Source organism: Scyliorhinus torazame, chromosome 31 (genome assembly GCF_047496885.1).
Source record: "Scyliorhinus torazame isolate Kashiwa2021f chromosome 31, sScyTor2.1, whole genome shotgun sequence".
Taxonomy (NCBI): domain Eukaryota; kingdom Metazoa; phylum Chordata; class Chondrichthyes; order Carcharhiniformes; family Scyliorhinidae; genus Scyliorhinus; species Scyliorhinus torazame.
In genome coordinates this window covers 28,936,610-28,953,501 of record NC_092737.1, presented here as the reverse complement: position 1 = coordinate 28,953,501, position 16,892 = coordinate 28,936,610, and the positions used below count along the sequence as shown (strand labels likewise).

Here is a 16,892-nt window from a genome sequence, read left to right as displayed (position 1 = left end):
GGGGCACACAAGGACAATTTATCATGTTCAATCCATCAAACATGTACATCTTTGGACAAGAAGGTGCAGATTTATCATGGCGAATCCACCAAGCCGCCACATTTTTGAACGCAAAAGGGCAATTTATCATTGTCCATCCACCTAACCTGCACATCCCTCAACACACATCCAACATTTATTTCACCGAACCTGCCCAGCTTTGGACTCTAAGAATGAAGTTCAGCATGGCCACTCCACCTGGCCTTATTACCTTTGGGCCCCAATGGTCAATTTCAGCAAGGCCAATCCACCTAACCTGCACAACGTTGGACACTGGAGAATATTAGGTCTGGCCCAAAAGATAAAATTCTAAATTGGGGCAAGGCCAATTTTGATGTTTCAGGCAGGAACATTCAAAAGTTGATCTGGGGAGTCTGTTTGAAGGCTGGTATGTGGGACGGTTGCACAACTGTTAACCAGGGCTGAGGGGAAGCACATTCGTCTTAGCCTGAAGGGCAAGTCAAGACGTAGGGAACCTCGGCTGACTCGGGATATTGAGGTCCTGGTCAAAATGAAGAACGAGGCACATGACATGCACAGTTATCTGGATCCCTTGAAGAGTACAGACAATGTGGGAGTAGAGTTAAGAGAGAAATCAGGAGGGCAGAAAAGGGAAATAAGATTGATTTGGCAGAAACTACAATGGAGAATCCAATGAGCTTCTACAGCTACATACGTGGCAAACGAGTAACGAGGGAGAGAGCAGGACGTCTTTTGGATGCGGTTCCACAGATGGGTGAGTTCCTAAATTGATATTTCTCATCGGTACTGACTTGAGAAATGCATGGATGTTACAGAACTTAGGGAAATAAATAGTGATGTGTTGAGGAGTGTGCATATTACAGAGAAGCGGATGGTGGAAGTATTAAGGTGCCTTGAATCCCAGGGAGTTGATGAAATTAAACCCAGGAAGTTGTGGGAGGCGAGGGAGAAAATTGCCGGTCCCCTGGCAGAGATATTTGAATCTTCGACAGCCACAGGTGAGGTTCCTGATGATTGAAGGGGAGAAAATGGTGAGCCTTTGTTGAAGAAGGGCCGCAAGGAAAAACCTGGGCACTACAGACCGGTGAGCCTAACGTCTGTGGTGGATATGTTGTTTGAAGGTATTCTGCGAGACAGGATCTACAGGCATTTAGAGAAACAAATACTGATGAGGGACAGTCAGAATGGCTTTGTGAGTGGAAAATCATGCCTGCCTAACTTGATTAAGTTCTTTTGATGGGGTAATCAAGAGTGTAGATGAATGCAGTGCAGTCGAGGTTGTCTACATTGACTTCTGCAAGGGCGTTGACAAGGTAGTGTGCATAAATGCAAATCTCACGGGTTCCAGGGTGATGTAGCCAATTGGATACAAAATTGGCTTGACAACAGACGACAAAGAGTGGTTGTAGAGGTTGGTTTTTCAAACTGGAGGCCTGTGGTCAGTGGTGTGTCTCAGGGATCAGTGTTGTGTCCACTGTTGTTTGTGATTTATATTAATGATTTTGATGAGAGTTTAGGAAGCATGGTTGGTAAGTTTGCAGATGTCAACAATCTTGGTGGCATAGTTGACAGTGAAGAAGGATATCTTGGATTGCAACTGGATCTTGATCATTTGGCCAGTGAACTGACTCGAAAACAGCTTCTTTCCCACTGTCACCAGACTCTTAAATGACCCTCTTATGGACTGACCTCTTTAACACTACACCCTGTATGGTTCATCCGATGCCAGTGCTTATGTTGTGATATTGTATATGTTGTGTTGCCCTATTATGTATTTTCTTTTATTCCCTTTTCTTCCCATGCATTTAATGATCTGTTGAGCTGCTCGCAGAAAAATACTTTTCAGTGTACCTCGGTGCACGTGATAATAAATAAATCCAATCCAATCCAGTGTGCTGATGAACGGCAGATGAAGTTAGATTTTGATCAATGTGAGGTGATGCATTCTGGTCGATCGAAGAGGAGAAGAACCTACTCAGTTAAGGGTAGGAAGTTGGGGAGAGTTCTAGAACAAAGAGATCGAGGAGTTCAGATTCATAGTTCCTTCATGTGGGGTCACAGGTGGACAGGGTGGTGAAGAAGACATTCGGCATGCTTGGTTTCATTCGTCAGAATACGGGGGTTGAGAAATGTTGCTGAAATTGCACAAGACATTGCCACACTTGGAATACTGTGTACAGTTCTGGTCCCCCTCTTATAGAAAGGATATTATAAAACTAGAAATAGTGCTGGAAATATTTACTCGGATGCAAAAGAGAATTGATGGTGTGAGTTATAAGTAGAGGCTGGATAGACTGGAGCTTTTTTCCTTGGAGCGTCGGAGGCTTAGGCGTGATCTTACAGAGGTCTATAAAATAATGAGGGGCATAGATAAGGCAGGAAGACAGCATATTTACCTGAAGGGAGGGGCATCTTAAACTAGAGGGCATTGGTTTAAGGTGAGATTGAAGAGATACAAATGGGTCCACAGGAGCAATTGTTTCACACAGAGGGTGGTGAGCATCTGGTATGAGCTGCCAGAGGCAGTAGTAGAGGCGGGTACAATTTTATCTTTTAAACAGCATTTAGACAGTTACATGGGTAAGATGGATATCGAGCGATATTGGTCTAATGCGGGCAATTCGGATTAGCTTAGTGGTAAAACATGAGCGGCATGGACAAGTTGGGCCGAAGGGCATGTTTGCCTGCTGTAAACCTAAATGACTCTCTGATTTGTATTATGCACCAAACAGAGTGCATTCTCCATGCATAATACTTCCCTTCCCCAACACATGATATTTGTTTCGCATTGCTCATAACGTATAGCTTCCTTACTCTGCAGAAGGAGGCCATCCAGCGCTGGGCGATTGCACCGTACCTCCGAAAGAATTGGCCCACTCCTACGTTCAATCCACATAAGTCAACCTCACCTACGGACACTAAGGGGCAGGTTTCCATGGACTTTCGGCATTGCCTGGACATCTTTGGACACTGATCCGCAATTATAATATGACCCATGCACATAATCTGAACATCTTTGGGCAGTAATGGGCAATTTTAGTTTGTACAATCCACCTAAGATGCAGATCTTTGGACTGTGGGAGGAAACCTGCAAGTGCAAAACTGGAAACAGTCACCCAATGTCGGAATTGTACCCGCGTGCCTGGCGCTATGAGACAACAGTGTGAGCTACGTGGGCCCCCGAGTGACGTCCCCTTCAGAAGCTTCAGAACTCGAACTCATTCCTACATTTTCATTCTGCTTGGTTTTGCCAGATGCCTGTCTCTATTCTCATTATACATGTTTTGTTGCTTTGGGGCAGAAATATTCTTTATTCTGCGAATGACAAGGTCCCTCATGGTAGACTGGTACAAAAGCTGAAGTCACACGGCATCAGGGGTGAGCTGGCAAGGTTGATACAGAACTGGCTAGGTCATAGAAGGCGGAGAGTTGTAATAGAAGGGTGCTTCGCTAATTGTAGGGCTGTGATTCGTGGTGTTTCGCAGGGATCAGGACTGAGAGCTTTGCTGTTCGTAGTATATATAAATGATTTGGAGGAAAATGCAACTGGTCCGACGAGTAGGTTTGCAGACGACACAACGGTCGGTGGAATTGCGGATAGCGTTGAGGACTGTCAGAGGATACAGCAGGATTTACATAATTTGGAGGCTTGGGCGGAGAAATGGCAGATGGAGTTTAATCCGGGCAAATGTGAGGTAATGCATTTTGGAAGGTCTAATTCAGGTAGGGAATATACAGTGAATGGCAGAACCTCAAGTGTATTGGAAGTCAGAGAGATCTAGGTGCACAGGTCCGCAGGTCACTGGAAGGGGCAACACGGGTGGAGAAGGTAGTCAAAAAGGCATACGGCATGCTTGCCTTCATTCGCTGGGGCGTTGAGTATAAGAATTGGTAAGTCATTGCGCAGGTCAAGGAGACACAGCCTGAGTGAGTGAGACAGGTACAGTGAGAATTTGGTAGTTTGGTGCAGTGAGGTAACCAGGAAAGGTAAGTGGTTCATCTAATTCTGCTGTTTTTCAGTTAAAAGTGCAGTGTAGATCAGTGTCTTATTGGCTGAAGCTGCCCCCACCTTAATTGTTTAGAGGCAGTTATCTGGCAGTCACCTGAGGCCTGTTAAGGGGCACAAAGGTATACATTGTTTTCTTCTCTTTGAGGTTTTAGTGTGAGTCATCCTAAAGTCTGTATAAAAGACAGACAGAAAGCGCACATTAGTCAGCGTTGCGCAGGTCAAGGAGACACAGCCTGAGTGAGAGAGACACAGACCGAGTGAGAATTTGGTAATTTGGTTCAGTGAGGTAACTCGGTGAAGAGTGGGAGAAGGTGCTTTTTCCCCACTGTTTTGTTCTCTCTCTGTCTTCGGGCCTAATTTCGGGAGCCGTTCGGAGGAGGAGCAGTCTCTGCGAGTATAAAAACCTAACGGTAACTTGCTGTTTTCCAGTTTTCCCCAAAAGTGACGTCAGAGGGAAGCTGTGATCTGATTGGTTGATAGCAAATCTGTCCATAATTTAAAAAAACACAGCTAAACTCATAAACATAATTTAAACTAATTAATTAATTAGTGATGGCTGGTCAGGTGATGTGCTTGAGCTGCTTGATGTGGGAGCTGGCAGATCCCATTGCGAGCTGCAGCGACCACAGCTGCAGTAAGTGTTGGCTGCTCGAAGAGCTCCGGCTCAGAGATGATGAGCTGGAGTCTGAGCTTCAAACACTGAGGCACATCCGGGAGGGGGAGACTTACCTGGACACTGTGTTTCAAGAGGCAGTCACACCTGTCAGAGTAAGTAGTTTAAATCCTGCCAGTGGCCAGGGACAGCAGGGTGTGAATGCAAGTCAGGCAGGTAAAGGGAACCAGCAGTCAGGAACTCAGGAGCCTCAGCCCTTGACTCTGTCCAACAGGTATGAGGCACTTGCTCTCTGTGTGGATGGCGAACAGGGCTGCAGGAAGGATGAGTCAGCTGACCAAGGCACCATGGTTCAGCAGGCCATTCAATGGGAGGGAGTAAATAGGCAAGTTGTAGTTGTAGGGGATTCTATTATTAGGGGGATAGATAGTATCCTTTGTGAGCAGGATAAAGCGTCCCGCATGGTATGTTGCCTGCCCGGTGCTAGGGTGCGGGGCATCTCTGACCGGCTTCAAAGGATACTGGAGAGGGAGGGGGAGGATCCAGTTGTTGTGGTCCATGTCGGTGCCAACAACATAGGCAAGTCTAAGAAAGAGGACCTGTTTAGAGATTATAAAGAGCTAGGATTCAAATTGAAAAACCGGTCCTCAACGGTCATAATGTCCGGATTACTGCCCGAGCCACGTGCAAATTGGCATAGGGAGGCAAGAATAAGGGACGTTAACACGTAACAAGAGTTGTGTGGGAAAGAGGGGTTCATTTTCATGTGACACTGGCATCAGTTTTGGGACAGGAGGGACCTATACCGTTGGGATGGTCTCCACCTGAACCGAGCTGGGAGCAGTGTTCATGCGAAAAGAGTAAATAGGGTGGTCAATCGGACATTAAACTAAAGATTGGGGGGGTGGGGGGGGGAGGGAAAGTCAGAGAACCAAGAGGTGAAGTAATCAGTGGGAAGCGTAGCTGCTTAGGAATACAGAAAAGCACGAAAAGACAAAACTCAGGAGAGGTTACGATAGTCCCCATCCAACTATATGACACAGTGTATGGAAAGGCTCAGTAAACCAAGGTCCACCACACTTAAGATAATGAATGGCTTAGAAAGGGTGGATGTAGGGAAGTTGTTTCCATTAGCAGGGGAGAGTAGGACCCGGGGGCACAGCCTTCGAATAAAAGGGAGTCACTTTAGAACAGAGATGAGGAGAAATTTCTTCAGCCAGAGAGTGGTGGGTCTGTGGAATTCATTGCCACAGAGGGCGGCGGAGGCCGGGACGTTGAGTTTCTTTAAGACAGAAGTTGATAAATTCTTGATTTATCGAGGAATTAAGGGCTATGGAGAGAGAGCGGATAAATGGAGTTGAAATCAGCCATGATTGATTGGTGGAGTGGACTCGATGGGCCAAATGGCCTTACTTCCACTCCTATGTCTTATGGTCTTATGGTCTTACTAAGAAAACAAAAAGGGACGGTCAATAGAGAATTAAAGGTGCTATATTTAAATGCGCGCAGTGTACGGAACAAGGTAGATGAGCTTGTGGCCCAGATTGTGACTGGCAGATATGATGTGGTAGGCATCACAGAGACATGGTTGCAGGGGGTTCAGGACTGGCATTTAAACATCCAGGGATTCACAACCTATCGAAAAGACAGAGAGGTGGGCAGAGGGGGCGGGGTTGCCTTGTTAATTAGGAATGAAACTAAATCAATAGCACTAAACGACATAGGGTCAGATGATGTGGAGTCTGTGTGGGTAGAGTTGAGGAACCACAAGGGCAAAAAAAACATAATGGGAGTTATGTACAGGCCTCCTAACAGTGGTCAAGACCGAGGGCACAAAATGCACCACGAAATAGAAAGTGCACGTCAGAAAGGCAAGATCACAGTGATTATGGGGGACTTCAATTTGCTGGTGGACTGGGTAAATAATGCTGCCAGTGGTCCCAAGGAAAGGGAATTCATTGAATGTTTACAGGAGGGCTTTTTCGGACAGCTTGTGATGGAGACCACGAGGGAACAGGCCATTCTGGACTTAATGTTATGTAATGAGCCAGACTTAATTAAAGATCTTAAATGAAGGGAGCACTTAGGAGGCAGTGATCATAATATGGTAGAATTCAACCTCCAATTTGAAAGAAAGAAGGTAGAATCAGACGTAAATGTGTTACAGTTAAATAAAGGTAACTACAGGGGCATGAGGGAGGAACTGACGAAAATCGACTGGGAGAAGAGCCTAGTGGGAAAGACAGTAGAACAGCAATGGCAGGAGTTTCTGGGAGTAATTGAGGACACAGCACAGAGGTTCAACCCAAAGAAAAGAAAGGTTATCAGAGGGGGGATTAGGCAGCCATGGCTGACAAAGGAAGTTAGGGAATGCATGAAAGCAAAACAGAAAGCTTATAATGTGGCAAAGAGTAGTGGGAAGCCAGAAGATTGGGAAGGCTACAAAAACCAACAAAGGATACCAAAGAGAGAAATAAGGAAAGATAGGATCAAATATGAAGGTAGGCTAGCCAGTAACATTAGGAATGATAGTAAAAGTTTCTTCAAATGCATTAAAAACAAACGGGAGGCAAAAGTTGAGATTGGGCCGCTCCAAAATGACACTGGTAATTTTGTGATTGGAGACAAGGAAATAGCTGAGGAACTAAATAAGTACTTTGAGTCAGTCTTCACAGTAGAAGATATGAGTAATATCCCAACAATTCCGGAGAGTCAGGGGGAAGAGTTGAATATGGTAGCCATCACAAAGGAGAAAGTGCTAGAGAAACTGAGAGCTCAAAAAATTGATAAATCTCCGGGCCCAGATGGGCTACATCCTAGAGTTCTAAAGGAGGTAGCTGAAGAAATAGTGGAGGCGTTAGTTATGATCTTTCAAAAGTCGCTGGAGTCAGGGAAAGCCCCAGAGGATTGGAAAATCGCTGTTGTAACCGCCCTGTTCAAGAAGGGAACAAAGAAAAAGATGGAAAATTATTGGCCCATTAGCCTAACCTCGGTTGTTGGCAAGATTCTAGAATCCATTGTTAAGGATGAGATTTCTAAATTCTTGGAAGTGCAGGGTCGGATTAGGACAATTAAGCATGGATTTAGTAAGGGGAGGTCGTGCCTGACAAACCTGTTAGAGTTCTTTGCAGAGATAACAAATAGGTTAGCCCAAGGAGAGCCAATGGATGTTATCTATCTTGACTTCCTAAAAGGCCTTTGATAAGGTGCCTCACGGGAGACTGCTGGGTAAAATAAGGGCCCATGGTATTCGAGGCAAGTTACTAACATGGATTGACGATTGGCTGTCAGGCAGAAGGCAGAGAGTTGGGATAAAAGGTTCTTTTTCGGAATGGCAACCGGTGACTAGTGGTGCCCCGTAGGGTTTAGTGTTGGGGCCACAGCTGTTCTCTTTGTATATTAACGATCTAGATGACGGTACTGGGGGCATTCTGGCTACGTTTGACGATGTTACAAAGATAGGTGGAGGGGCAGGTAGTATGGAGGATGTGGGGAGGCTGCAGAAAGATTTAGACAGTTTAGGAGAGTGGTCCAAGAAATTGCTGATTAAATTCAACGTGGGCAAGTGCGAGGTCTTGCATTTTGGAAAATAGAATGGAGACATGGACTATTTTCTAAACGGTGTCAAAATTCATAATGCTGAAGTGCAAAGGGACTTGGGAGTCCTAGTCCAGGATTCTCTAAAGGTAAACTTGCAGGCTGAGTCCGTAATTAAGAAAGCAAATGCAATGTTGTCATTCATCTCAAGAGGCTTGGAATATAAAAGCAGGGATGTACTTCTGAAGCTTTATAAAGCATTAGTTAGGCCCCATTTAGAATACTGTGAGGAATTTTGGGCCCCACACCTCAGGAAGGACATACTGGCACTGGAGCGGGTCCAGCGGAGATTCACACGGATGATCCCAGGAATGGTAGGCCTAACATACGATGAACGACTGAGGATCCTGGGATTATATTCATTGGAGTTTAGGAGCTTTAGGGGAGATCTAACAGAAACTTACAAGATAATGAATGACTTAGATAGGGTGGACGGAGGGAAGTTGTTTCCAATTGCAGGGGAGACTAGGACCCGGGAGCACAGCCTTAGAATAAAAGGGAGTCACTTTAGAACAGAGATGAGGAGAAATTTCTTCAGCCAAAGAGTGGTGGGTCTGTGGAATCCAATGCCACAGAGGGCGGTGGAGGCCGGGACGTTGGGTGCCTTTAAGACAGAAGGTGATACATTTTTCATTTCTCGAGGAATTCAGGAGAGTGCGGGTAAATGGAGTAGAAATCAGCCATGATTGAATGGTGGAGTGGACTCGATGGGCCGAATAGCCTTACTTCCGCTCCTATGTCTTATGGTGTTATGGTGTTATGGTTATGTTGCAGCTGTATAGAATCTTAGTTAGGCCACACTTGGAGTATAGTGTTCAATTCTGGTCGCCAGTACCAGAAGGATGTGAAGGCTTTAGAGAGGGTGCAGAAGAGATTTACCAGGATGTTGCCTGGTATGGAGGGCATTAGCTATGAGGAGCGATTGAATAAACTCGGTTTGTTCTCACTGGAACGACGGAGGTTGAGGGGCGACCTGATAGAGGTATACACAATTATGAGGGGCATAGACAGAGTGGATAGTCAGAGACCTTTGCGCAGGGTAGAGGGGTCAATTACTCGGGGGCATAGGTTTAAGGGGCGAGGAGCAAGGTTTAGAGGAGATGTTCGAGGCACGTCTTTTTGCACAGAGGGCAGTGGGTGCCTGGAACTCGCTGCCGGCGGAGGACGATAGTGACATTTGAGGGGCATCTTGACAAATACATGAATAGAATGGGAATAGAGGGATACGGACCCAGGAAGTGTGGAAGGTCTTAGTTTAGACGGGCAGTATGGTCGGCACAGGCTTGGATGGCCGAAGGGCCTGTTCCTGTGCTGTACTTTTTTTTGTTCTTTGTTCTAACACTTGCTCTAATTGATGGTGACATGTAACAGAAATCGACGGTCATTAATTGCATACCAATTTTTTTTAACGCCTTCCATGTGACATGGGAATCGCCGGCTGGACAAAAAATCATTTCCCATCCCTAATTGTCCCTTGAAGGGGGCAGGTTATGAGTCCTAACATATTACTGTATGAGTCCAGAGACAGATGTAGGACAGACCAGGAAATGAAGGCCAATTTCCTTCCTTTCAGGATATTGGTGAAGCAGATAGATTGTGCACGTGAATCGATGATCGTCTCGCTGTCATCGTTAGACCTTTAATCATCGAGGTATATTCAATTCAAATTGCAGCAGCCATGGTGAAATTCGAACCTGGGTTCCCAGTGTATTAACCAGGGTGGTGCTAATCACCAATCCCACGGCATGTCCTCAAATTCAGGGAAGGAAATCTACTGCTTTTACCTGGCCCTGGCAGACAGATGTCTCCAAACACACTACAACAGGCTTCACCATTAACTGTGCTCGACAATGACTGAGTCATAGAATCATAGAAGTTTACAGCATGGAAACAGGCCCTTCCGTCAAGCCATTCCGTCCAAAGTTAACCGAGGATGGACAGCAATCTGCTGGCTTGGTCACTGCCCTGAAGCAATGAGGCATTATGGGCACCGAAATCCATTCATTCCTTATGCCCTGCATTGATTTCGCTCATCTTCAAGATACACGAACTTCATCACACCTTCTCAAAGTCTCAGCAAGTACAAACTACAGGGCCACTTACATATCACACGGATTTGCACAGCCTCGCTAGCTGTGAAAGAAATCCACACCCCGGACACATCCCTTTCATAGAGGCAGCTGTAATTTCCTCCGCTATTGGCGCTTAGATTGCTGAGAGTAAAAGTTACAGCAATCTCGCTGGGACTGAGCACCTTTACTTTAGTGGCATTTGAGTCTTTCATCAATTTGAATCGACCCTCCACGTAATCATTCGGAGTTGTGCAGGTGAACCTGATAGAACCTCCTGCCACGTGTACCAGAATATCAGGATCCTGAGAGATGGTGGGTCGCTCCAATACATCTGAAATGAACACGACATTGTATTGTTACTCCAATTCGAAAACTGCAGAAATATTCCTCTCTGTAAACCTCCATTCACGATGCTCAATTGCAATAGTTAGACAATCAGTTCGACCGTATAAAAACTCTCATTCTTCAAAGTATTATTCAGGCGAGCAAATCAATTGCCAAATTTCGTTCAGATACCACGTGAATCTTTTCGTACGGGAGGGAGACTGAAAGCGCCAAACTACAGGCCCGGTGGCACACACATGTGCTCACAAGATGCACATCGCGAATCAATAGCTTATCATATGAGTAGAAGCTGAGGGCATCACGGTGGCACAGTGGTTAGAACTGCTCCATCACATGGTCAGGGACCAGGATTAATTGCGGCCTCCGGTGACTGTGTGGAGTTTGCACCTTCTCCCCTTTCTGCGTGGGCTTCCCACAGTCCAAAGATAGGTACGTTAGGTGAATTGGCCCCTAAGTGTCAAAAGGTTAGCTGGGGTTATTGGGTTACCTGGATAGGGTGGAGCTGTGGGCCTAGGCTGGTGCAGACTCAATGGGGCGAACGAACTATTTCTGCCCCGTAGGATTTCTATGTCTCTGGGTCACGAATTTAGGAGGTTGAGGGGCTTTCTCATTGCCACGTAAATAATACTGAGATAGCTGGATCGGCTAACGTGGAGAAGATGCTTCAACTGATAGGAGAGACAGGAACACGAGGACACCGCCTTATACTGAAGGGACACTCCTTTACAACTAAGATGAGGAGGATATTTCTTCAGACAGAGGGTGGTGAATCGCTGGAACTCTTTGCCGCAAAGGCTACGGAGGCCAAGTCACTGAGTGCCTTTAATACAGCGATAGATAGGTTATTCATTAATATTGGGAACTAGTGGTTATGGGGCTGAGAAAGATATCACTCAGGATCGAAAGGCGGAGCAGACTCTTAAAGATTAGCCACTCTGAGACATGATGGTCTTATGTGGTGGGGAAAATGTTGGAAGCTATTATGAAGTATTTTAAAGTAACATTCTTCCATGAGCTCCAAGTAAGCCAACGTGGATTTGGGCCAAACTAAATCTTCACAAAATACACGATGAGGCTTTGTGTAATTTAAGATGACGAGCAATGCCTTTCAATCAGGGGCAGGAACTGGAATAAAACAGCAGCAGCGGGGTAAGCTGCCAAATAAATAGTGCTTCGGATTTTTTTATTTGAAAGATATGGGGTGATTATTTCATGACCACCTTTTTGGGGCTCAAAACATTCTTGCACTGAGCTCAAACAAGCTCCTCTTAACAATATTGGAGTTCAGGTCACTATTGCTAATTGGCCTCACCTCCAAAATCTCCCTGAGCGAATGTGGATAGATTTGGCAATCTCTCTGATCACTCAATGAACATGCCTGGCCGGTACCTTTGCGCAAGTCAAGGAGACACAGCCGGAGTGAGACATATCCAGAGTGGGAATTTAATACTTGGTAATTTGGTGCAGTGAGGTAATTCGGTGCAGAGTGGGAGAAGGTACTTTTCCCCTAATGTTTTCTTCTCTCTCTTTCTCCTGGCCTGTAACATTTAACTTGCAGGGAGAGAACCAGAGAGCACCTGAGACCCTCGGAAGGTAAGTGATTTTTCTCAATTTTTACATTTCATTACCTTTTCAAATTGTGTGTGTGTCAGTGTGCGTGTGTGTGTGTGTGTGTGTGTGTGTGGGGGGGGGGGGGGGACTTAAGTTACTTCACAGAAAAGGTGTGACCTGATTGGCTGGTTGGGAATCTACACTAAATTTAACAAATTAAGCACTGATAAACTTATTAAACATAATTACTTAAGAACATAAGAACTAGGAACAGGAGTAGGCCATCTGGCCCCTCGAGCCTGCTCCGCCATTTAATGAGATCATGGCTGATCTTTGTGGACTCAGCTCCACTCTCCGGCGCGTACACAATATTCCCGAATCCCTTTATTCTTTAGAAAGGTATCTATCTTTTTCTTAAAAACGTTTAAAGAAGGAGCCTCAACTGCTCAACTGGGCAAGGAATTCCAGAGATTCACAACCCTTTTTGGATGAAGAAGTTCCTCCTACACTCGGTCCTAAATCTACCTCCCATTATTTTGAGGCTATTCCCCCTAGTTCTGCTTTCCACGACCAATGGAAACAACTTGCCCGCTTGTATCCTATCTATTACCTTCATAGTTTTATATGTTTCAATAAGATCCCCCCCGCATCCTTCAAAACTCCAAGGAGTACAGTCCCAGTCTACTCAACCTCTCGTCATAATCTAATCCCCTCAACTCTGGGATCAACCTAGTGAATCTCCTCTGCACTCCCTCCAGTGCCAATGTGTCCTTTCTCAGGTAAGGAGACCAAAACTGAACACAATACTCCAGATGCGGCCTCACCAACACCCTATACAATTGCAGCATAACCTCCCTAGTCTTCAACTCCATCTCTCTAGCAATGAAAGACAAAACTCGATTAGCCTTCTTAATCACCTGTTGCACCTGCACACCAACATTTTGCGACTCGTGCACCAGCACACACAGGTCCCTCTGCACAGCAGCATGTTTTAACTCTTACCGTTTAAATAATACTCCATTCTGCTGTTCTTCCTCCCAAAATGGATAGCCTCACACTTGGCAACATTGAATTCCATCTGCCAGATCCTAGCCCATTCACCTTACCTATCCAAATCCTTCTGCAGGCTTCCGGTATCCTCTGCACGTTTTGCTTTCCCACTCATCTTAGTGTCGTCTGCAAACGTTGACACATTGCACTTGGTCCCCAACTCCAAACCGTCTACGTAAATTGTGAACAACTGCGGGCCCAACACTGATCCTTGAAGGACCCCACTAGTTCCAGGTTGCCAACCAGAGAAACACCCATTTATCTCCACTCTCTGCTTTCTGTTAGTTAACCAATCCTCTACCCATGCTACCACTTTACCCTCAATGCCATGCATCTTTAGTTTATGCAGAAACCTTTTGTGTGGCACCTTGCCAAAACCTTTCTGGAAGTCCAGATATACCACATCCATTGGCTCCCCGTTATGTACTGCACTGGTAACGTCCTCAAAAAATTCTACCAAAATTAGTCAGACACGACCTACCCTTTGTGAACCCATGCTGCGTCTGCCCAATGGGACAATTTCCCTCCAGGTGCCCCGCTATTTCCTCCTTAATGATATATTCCAGCATTTTCCCTCCAACCGAAGTTAAGCTTACCGGCCTATAATTACCTGCTTTCTGCCGACCTCCTTTTTTAAACAGTGGTGTCACGTTTGTTACTTTCCAATCCTCTGGGACCACCCCAGAGTCTCGTGAATTTTGATAAATTGTCACTAGTGCGTTTACAATATCCCTAGCCATCTCTTTTAACACTCTGGGATGCATCCCATCAGGGAATGGAGACTTGTCTACCTTTAGCCCCATAAGCTTGCCCAATACTGATTCCTTAGTGATTACAATCATCTCAAGGTCCTCACCTATTATATCCGTATTTCCATCAGTCACTGGCATGTTATTTGTGTCCTCCACTGTGAAGACTGACCCAAAAAATCTGTTCAGCTCCTCAGCCATTTCCCCGTCTCCTATTATTAAATCTCCCTTCTCATCTTCCAAAGGACCAATATTTGCCTTAGCCACTCTTTTTTGTCTTATATATTTTTAGAAGCTTTTACTGTCTGTATTATGTTCTGAGCCAGTTTACTTTCATAGTCTACCTTACTCTTCTTTATGGCTTTTTTAGTAGTTTTCTGTTGTCCCCTAAAGACTTCCCAGTCCTCTAGTCTCCCACTAATTTTTGCCACTTTGTATGTGTTTTCCTTCAATTTGATACTCTCCCTCATCTCCTTTGATATCCACGGTCGATTTTTCCCCTTTCTACCGTCTTTCGTTTTTGTCGGTATGAACCTTTACTGAACACTGTCAAAGATCGCTCGGAAGGTTCTCCACTGGTCCTCAACTGCTTCACCATGAAGTCTTTGCTCCCAGTCTACCTTAACTAGTTCTTCTCTCATCCCATTCTAATCGCCTTTGTTTAAGCACAGAATACTAGTGTTTGATTTTACCTTGTCATCCTCCAACTGTATTTTAAATTCCACCATATTGTGGTCGCTCCTTCCAAGAGGATCCCAAACTATGAGATCATTAATCAATCCTGCCTCATTACACAGGACCAGATCTAGGACCGCTTGTTCCCTTGTAGGTTCTATTACATACTGTTCCAGGACATTATCTCGGGCACATTCTATAAACACCTCCTCAAGGCTGCCTTTACCAACCTGGTTAAACCAATCGATATGCAGATTAAAATCTCCCATGATAACCGCTGTATCATTTCTAGATGCATCCGTTATTTCTTTGCTTATTGCCTGCCCGACCATCCTGTTACTATTTGGTGGCCTATAGACTACTCCTATCAGTGAACTTTTAGCCTTTCTATTCCTGATTTCCACCCAAATTGATTCAACCTTGTCCTCCATTTCGCCAATATCATCCCTTACTATGTGGGGTGCTTTTGCTAACACTGTTGGGGAGGTTTTAAACTAATGTGGCAGGGGAATGGGAACCAGATTAGGAAGTTAGAGGTCAGTAAAGAGGCAGCAACTAAAGCCAGTAAGGTACTAGATAGTAAACTCGATGTGACTAAGGGGTAGACAGATTAGACAGGGAAGAGATGATGAACGCAAAGGGACAGGGGGTCTGAGGTGCATGTGTTTCAATGCGAGAAGTGTAGCAGGTAAGGCAGATGAACTTAGGGCTTGAATTAGTACCTGGGAATATGATGTTATTGGTATTAATGAGACTTGGTTGAGGGAAGGGCAAGAAGGGCAACTAAATATCACAGGGTATACATGCTTCAGGAGGGATAGACAGGGAGTTAAAAGGGGTGGAGTTGCATTACTGGTCAGAGATGACATCACAGCTGTGATTCAGGAGCTATGATGTGGAGATGCCGGCGTTGGACTGGGGTGGGCACGATACGAAGTCTTACAACACCAGATTAAAGTCCAACAGGTTTGTTTCGATGTCACTAGCTGAACATACCTCTTCATTCACCTGAGGAAGGGGCAACGCTCTGAAAGCTAGTGACATCGAAACAAACCTGTTGGACTTTAACCTGGTGTTGTAAGACTTCGTACTGCGATTAAGGAGGGCACGATGGAGGATTCAGGCACTGAGGCAATCTGGGTAGAGCTAAGAAATAGGACGGGTGCTGCAACATTGTTGGGACTTTACTACAGTCCTCCCAGAGGGAGCGGGAAGTAGAGGCACAAATATATCGGCAGATTATAGAGAAATGTAGGAGCAATAGAGTGGTCGTGATGGGAGATTGAATCTTCCCCAACATTGAATGGGACTCATGTAGTGTTGGAGGCGTAGCTGGAGCAGAATATGTAAGGAGCATCCAGGAGAGATTTTTTAGAGCAGTGTATAAATAGTCCAAATCTGGAAGGGGCCATACTGGACTTGGTATTGGGGAATGATCCCGGCCAGGTGGTTGAAGTTTCAGTCGGTGATTACTTTGGGAATAGCGATCACAATTCCGTAAGTTTTAGAATACTCATGGACAAAGATGAACACAGAAAAATACAGCACAGAACAGGCCCTCCGGGCCACGATGTTGTGCCGACCCTTTGTCCTAGATTAATCATAGATTATCACTGAATTTACAGTGCAGAAGGAGGCCATTCGGCCCATTGAGTCTGCACCAGCTCTTGGAAAGAGCACCCTACCCAAGGTCAACACCTCCACCGAACACTAAGGGCAATTTTGGACACTAAGGGCAATTTATCATGGCCTATCCACCTACCCTGCACATCTTTGGACTGTGGGAGGAAACCGGAGCACCCGGAGGAAACCCACACACACACGGGGAGGATGTGCAGACTCCACACAGACAGTGACCCAAGCCGGAATCGAACCTGGGACCCTGGAGCTGTGAAGCCATTGTGCTATCTACAATACTACCGTGCTGCCCTTAAGAACAAATAAATCTAGACTATATCATTTAACCGTAATCCATGCACCTATCCAATAGCTGCTTGAAGGTACCTGATGTTTCCGACTCAATTACTTCAACAGGCAATGCATTCCATGCCCCCACCACTCTCTGGGTAAAGAACCTACCTCTGACATCCCCCCTATATCTTCCACCATTCACCTTAAATTTATGTCCCCTTGTAATGGTTTGTTCCACCCGGGGAAAATGTCTCTGACAGTCTACTCTATCTATTCCCCTGATCATCTCATAAAACTCT

The 16,892-nt window shown here is 45.5% G+C and overlaps 1 protein-coding gene across 1 annotated transcript in view; it reads right to left on the bottom strand.

Annotated features, from left to right (window-relative positions):
* LOC140404600 (scavenger receptor cysteine-rich domain-containing protein DMBT1-like) overlaps positions 1-16,892 on the bottom strand; it is a 243,460-nt gene that overhangs the window by 154,740 nt on the left and 71,828 nt on the right. Inside the window, exon 6 of the mRNA XM_072493200.1 lies at positions 10,344-10,643. Coding sequence (XP_072349301.1) covers positions 10,344-10,643 — 300 coding nt within the window. The remainder of the gene's footprint in view (positions 1-10,343; positions 10,644-16,892) is intronic.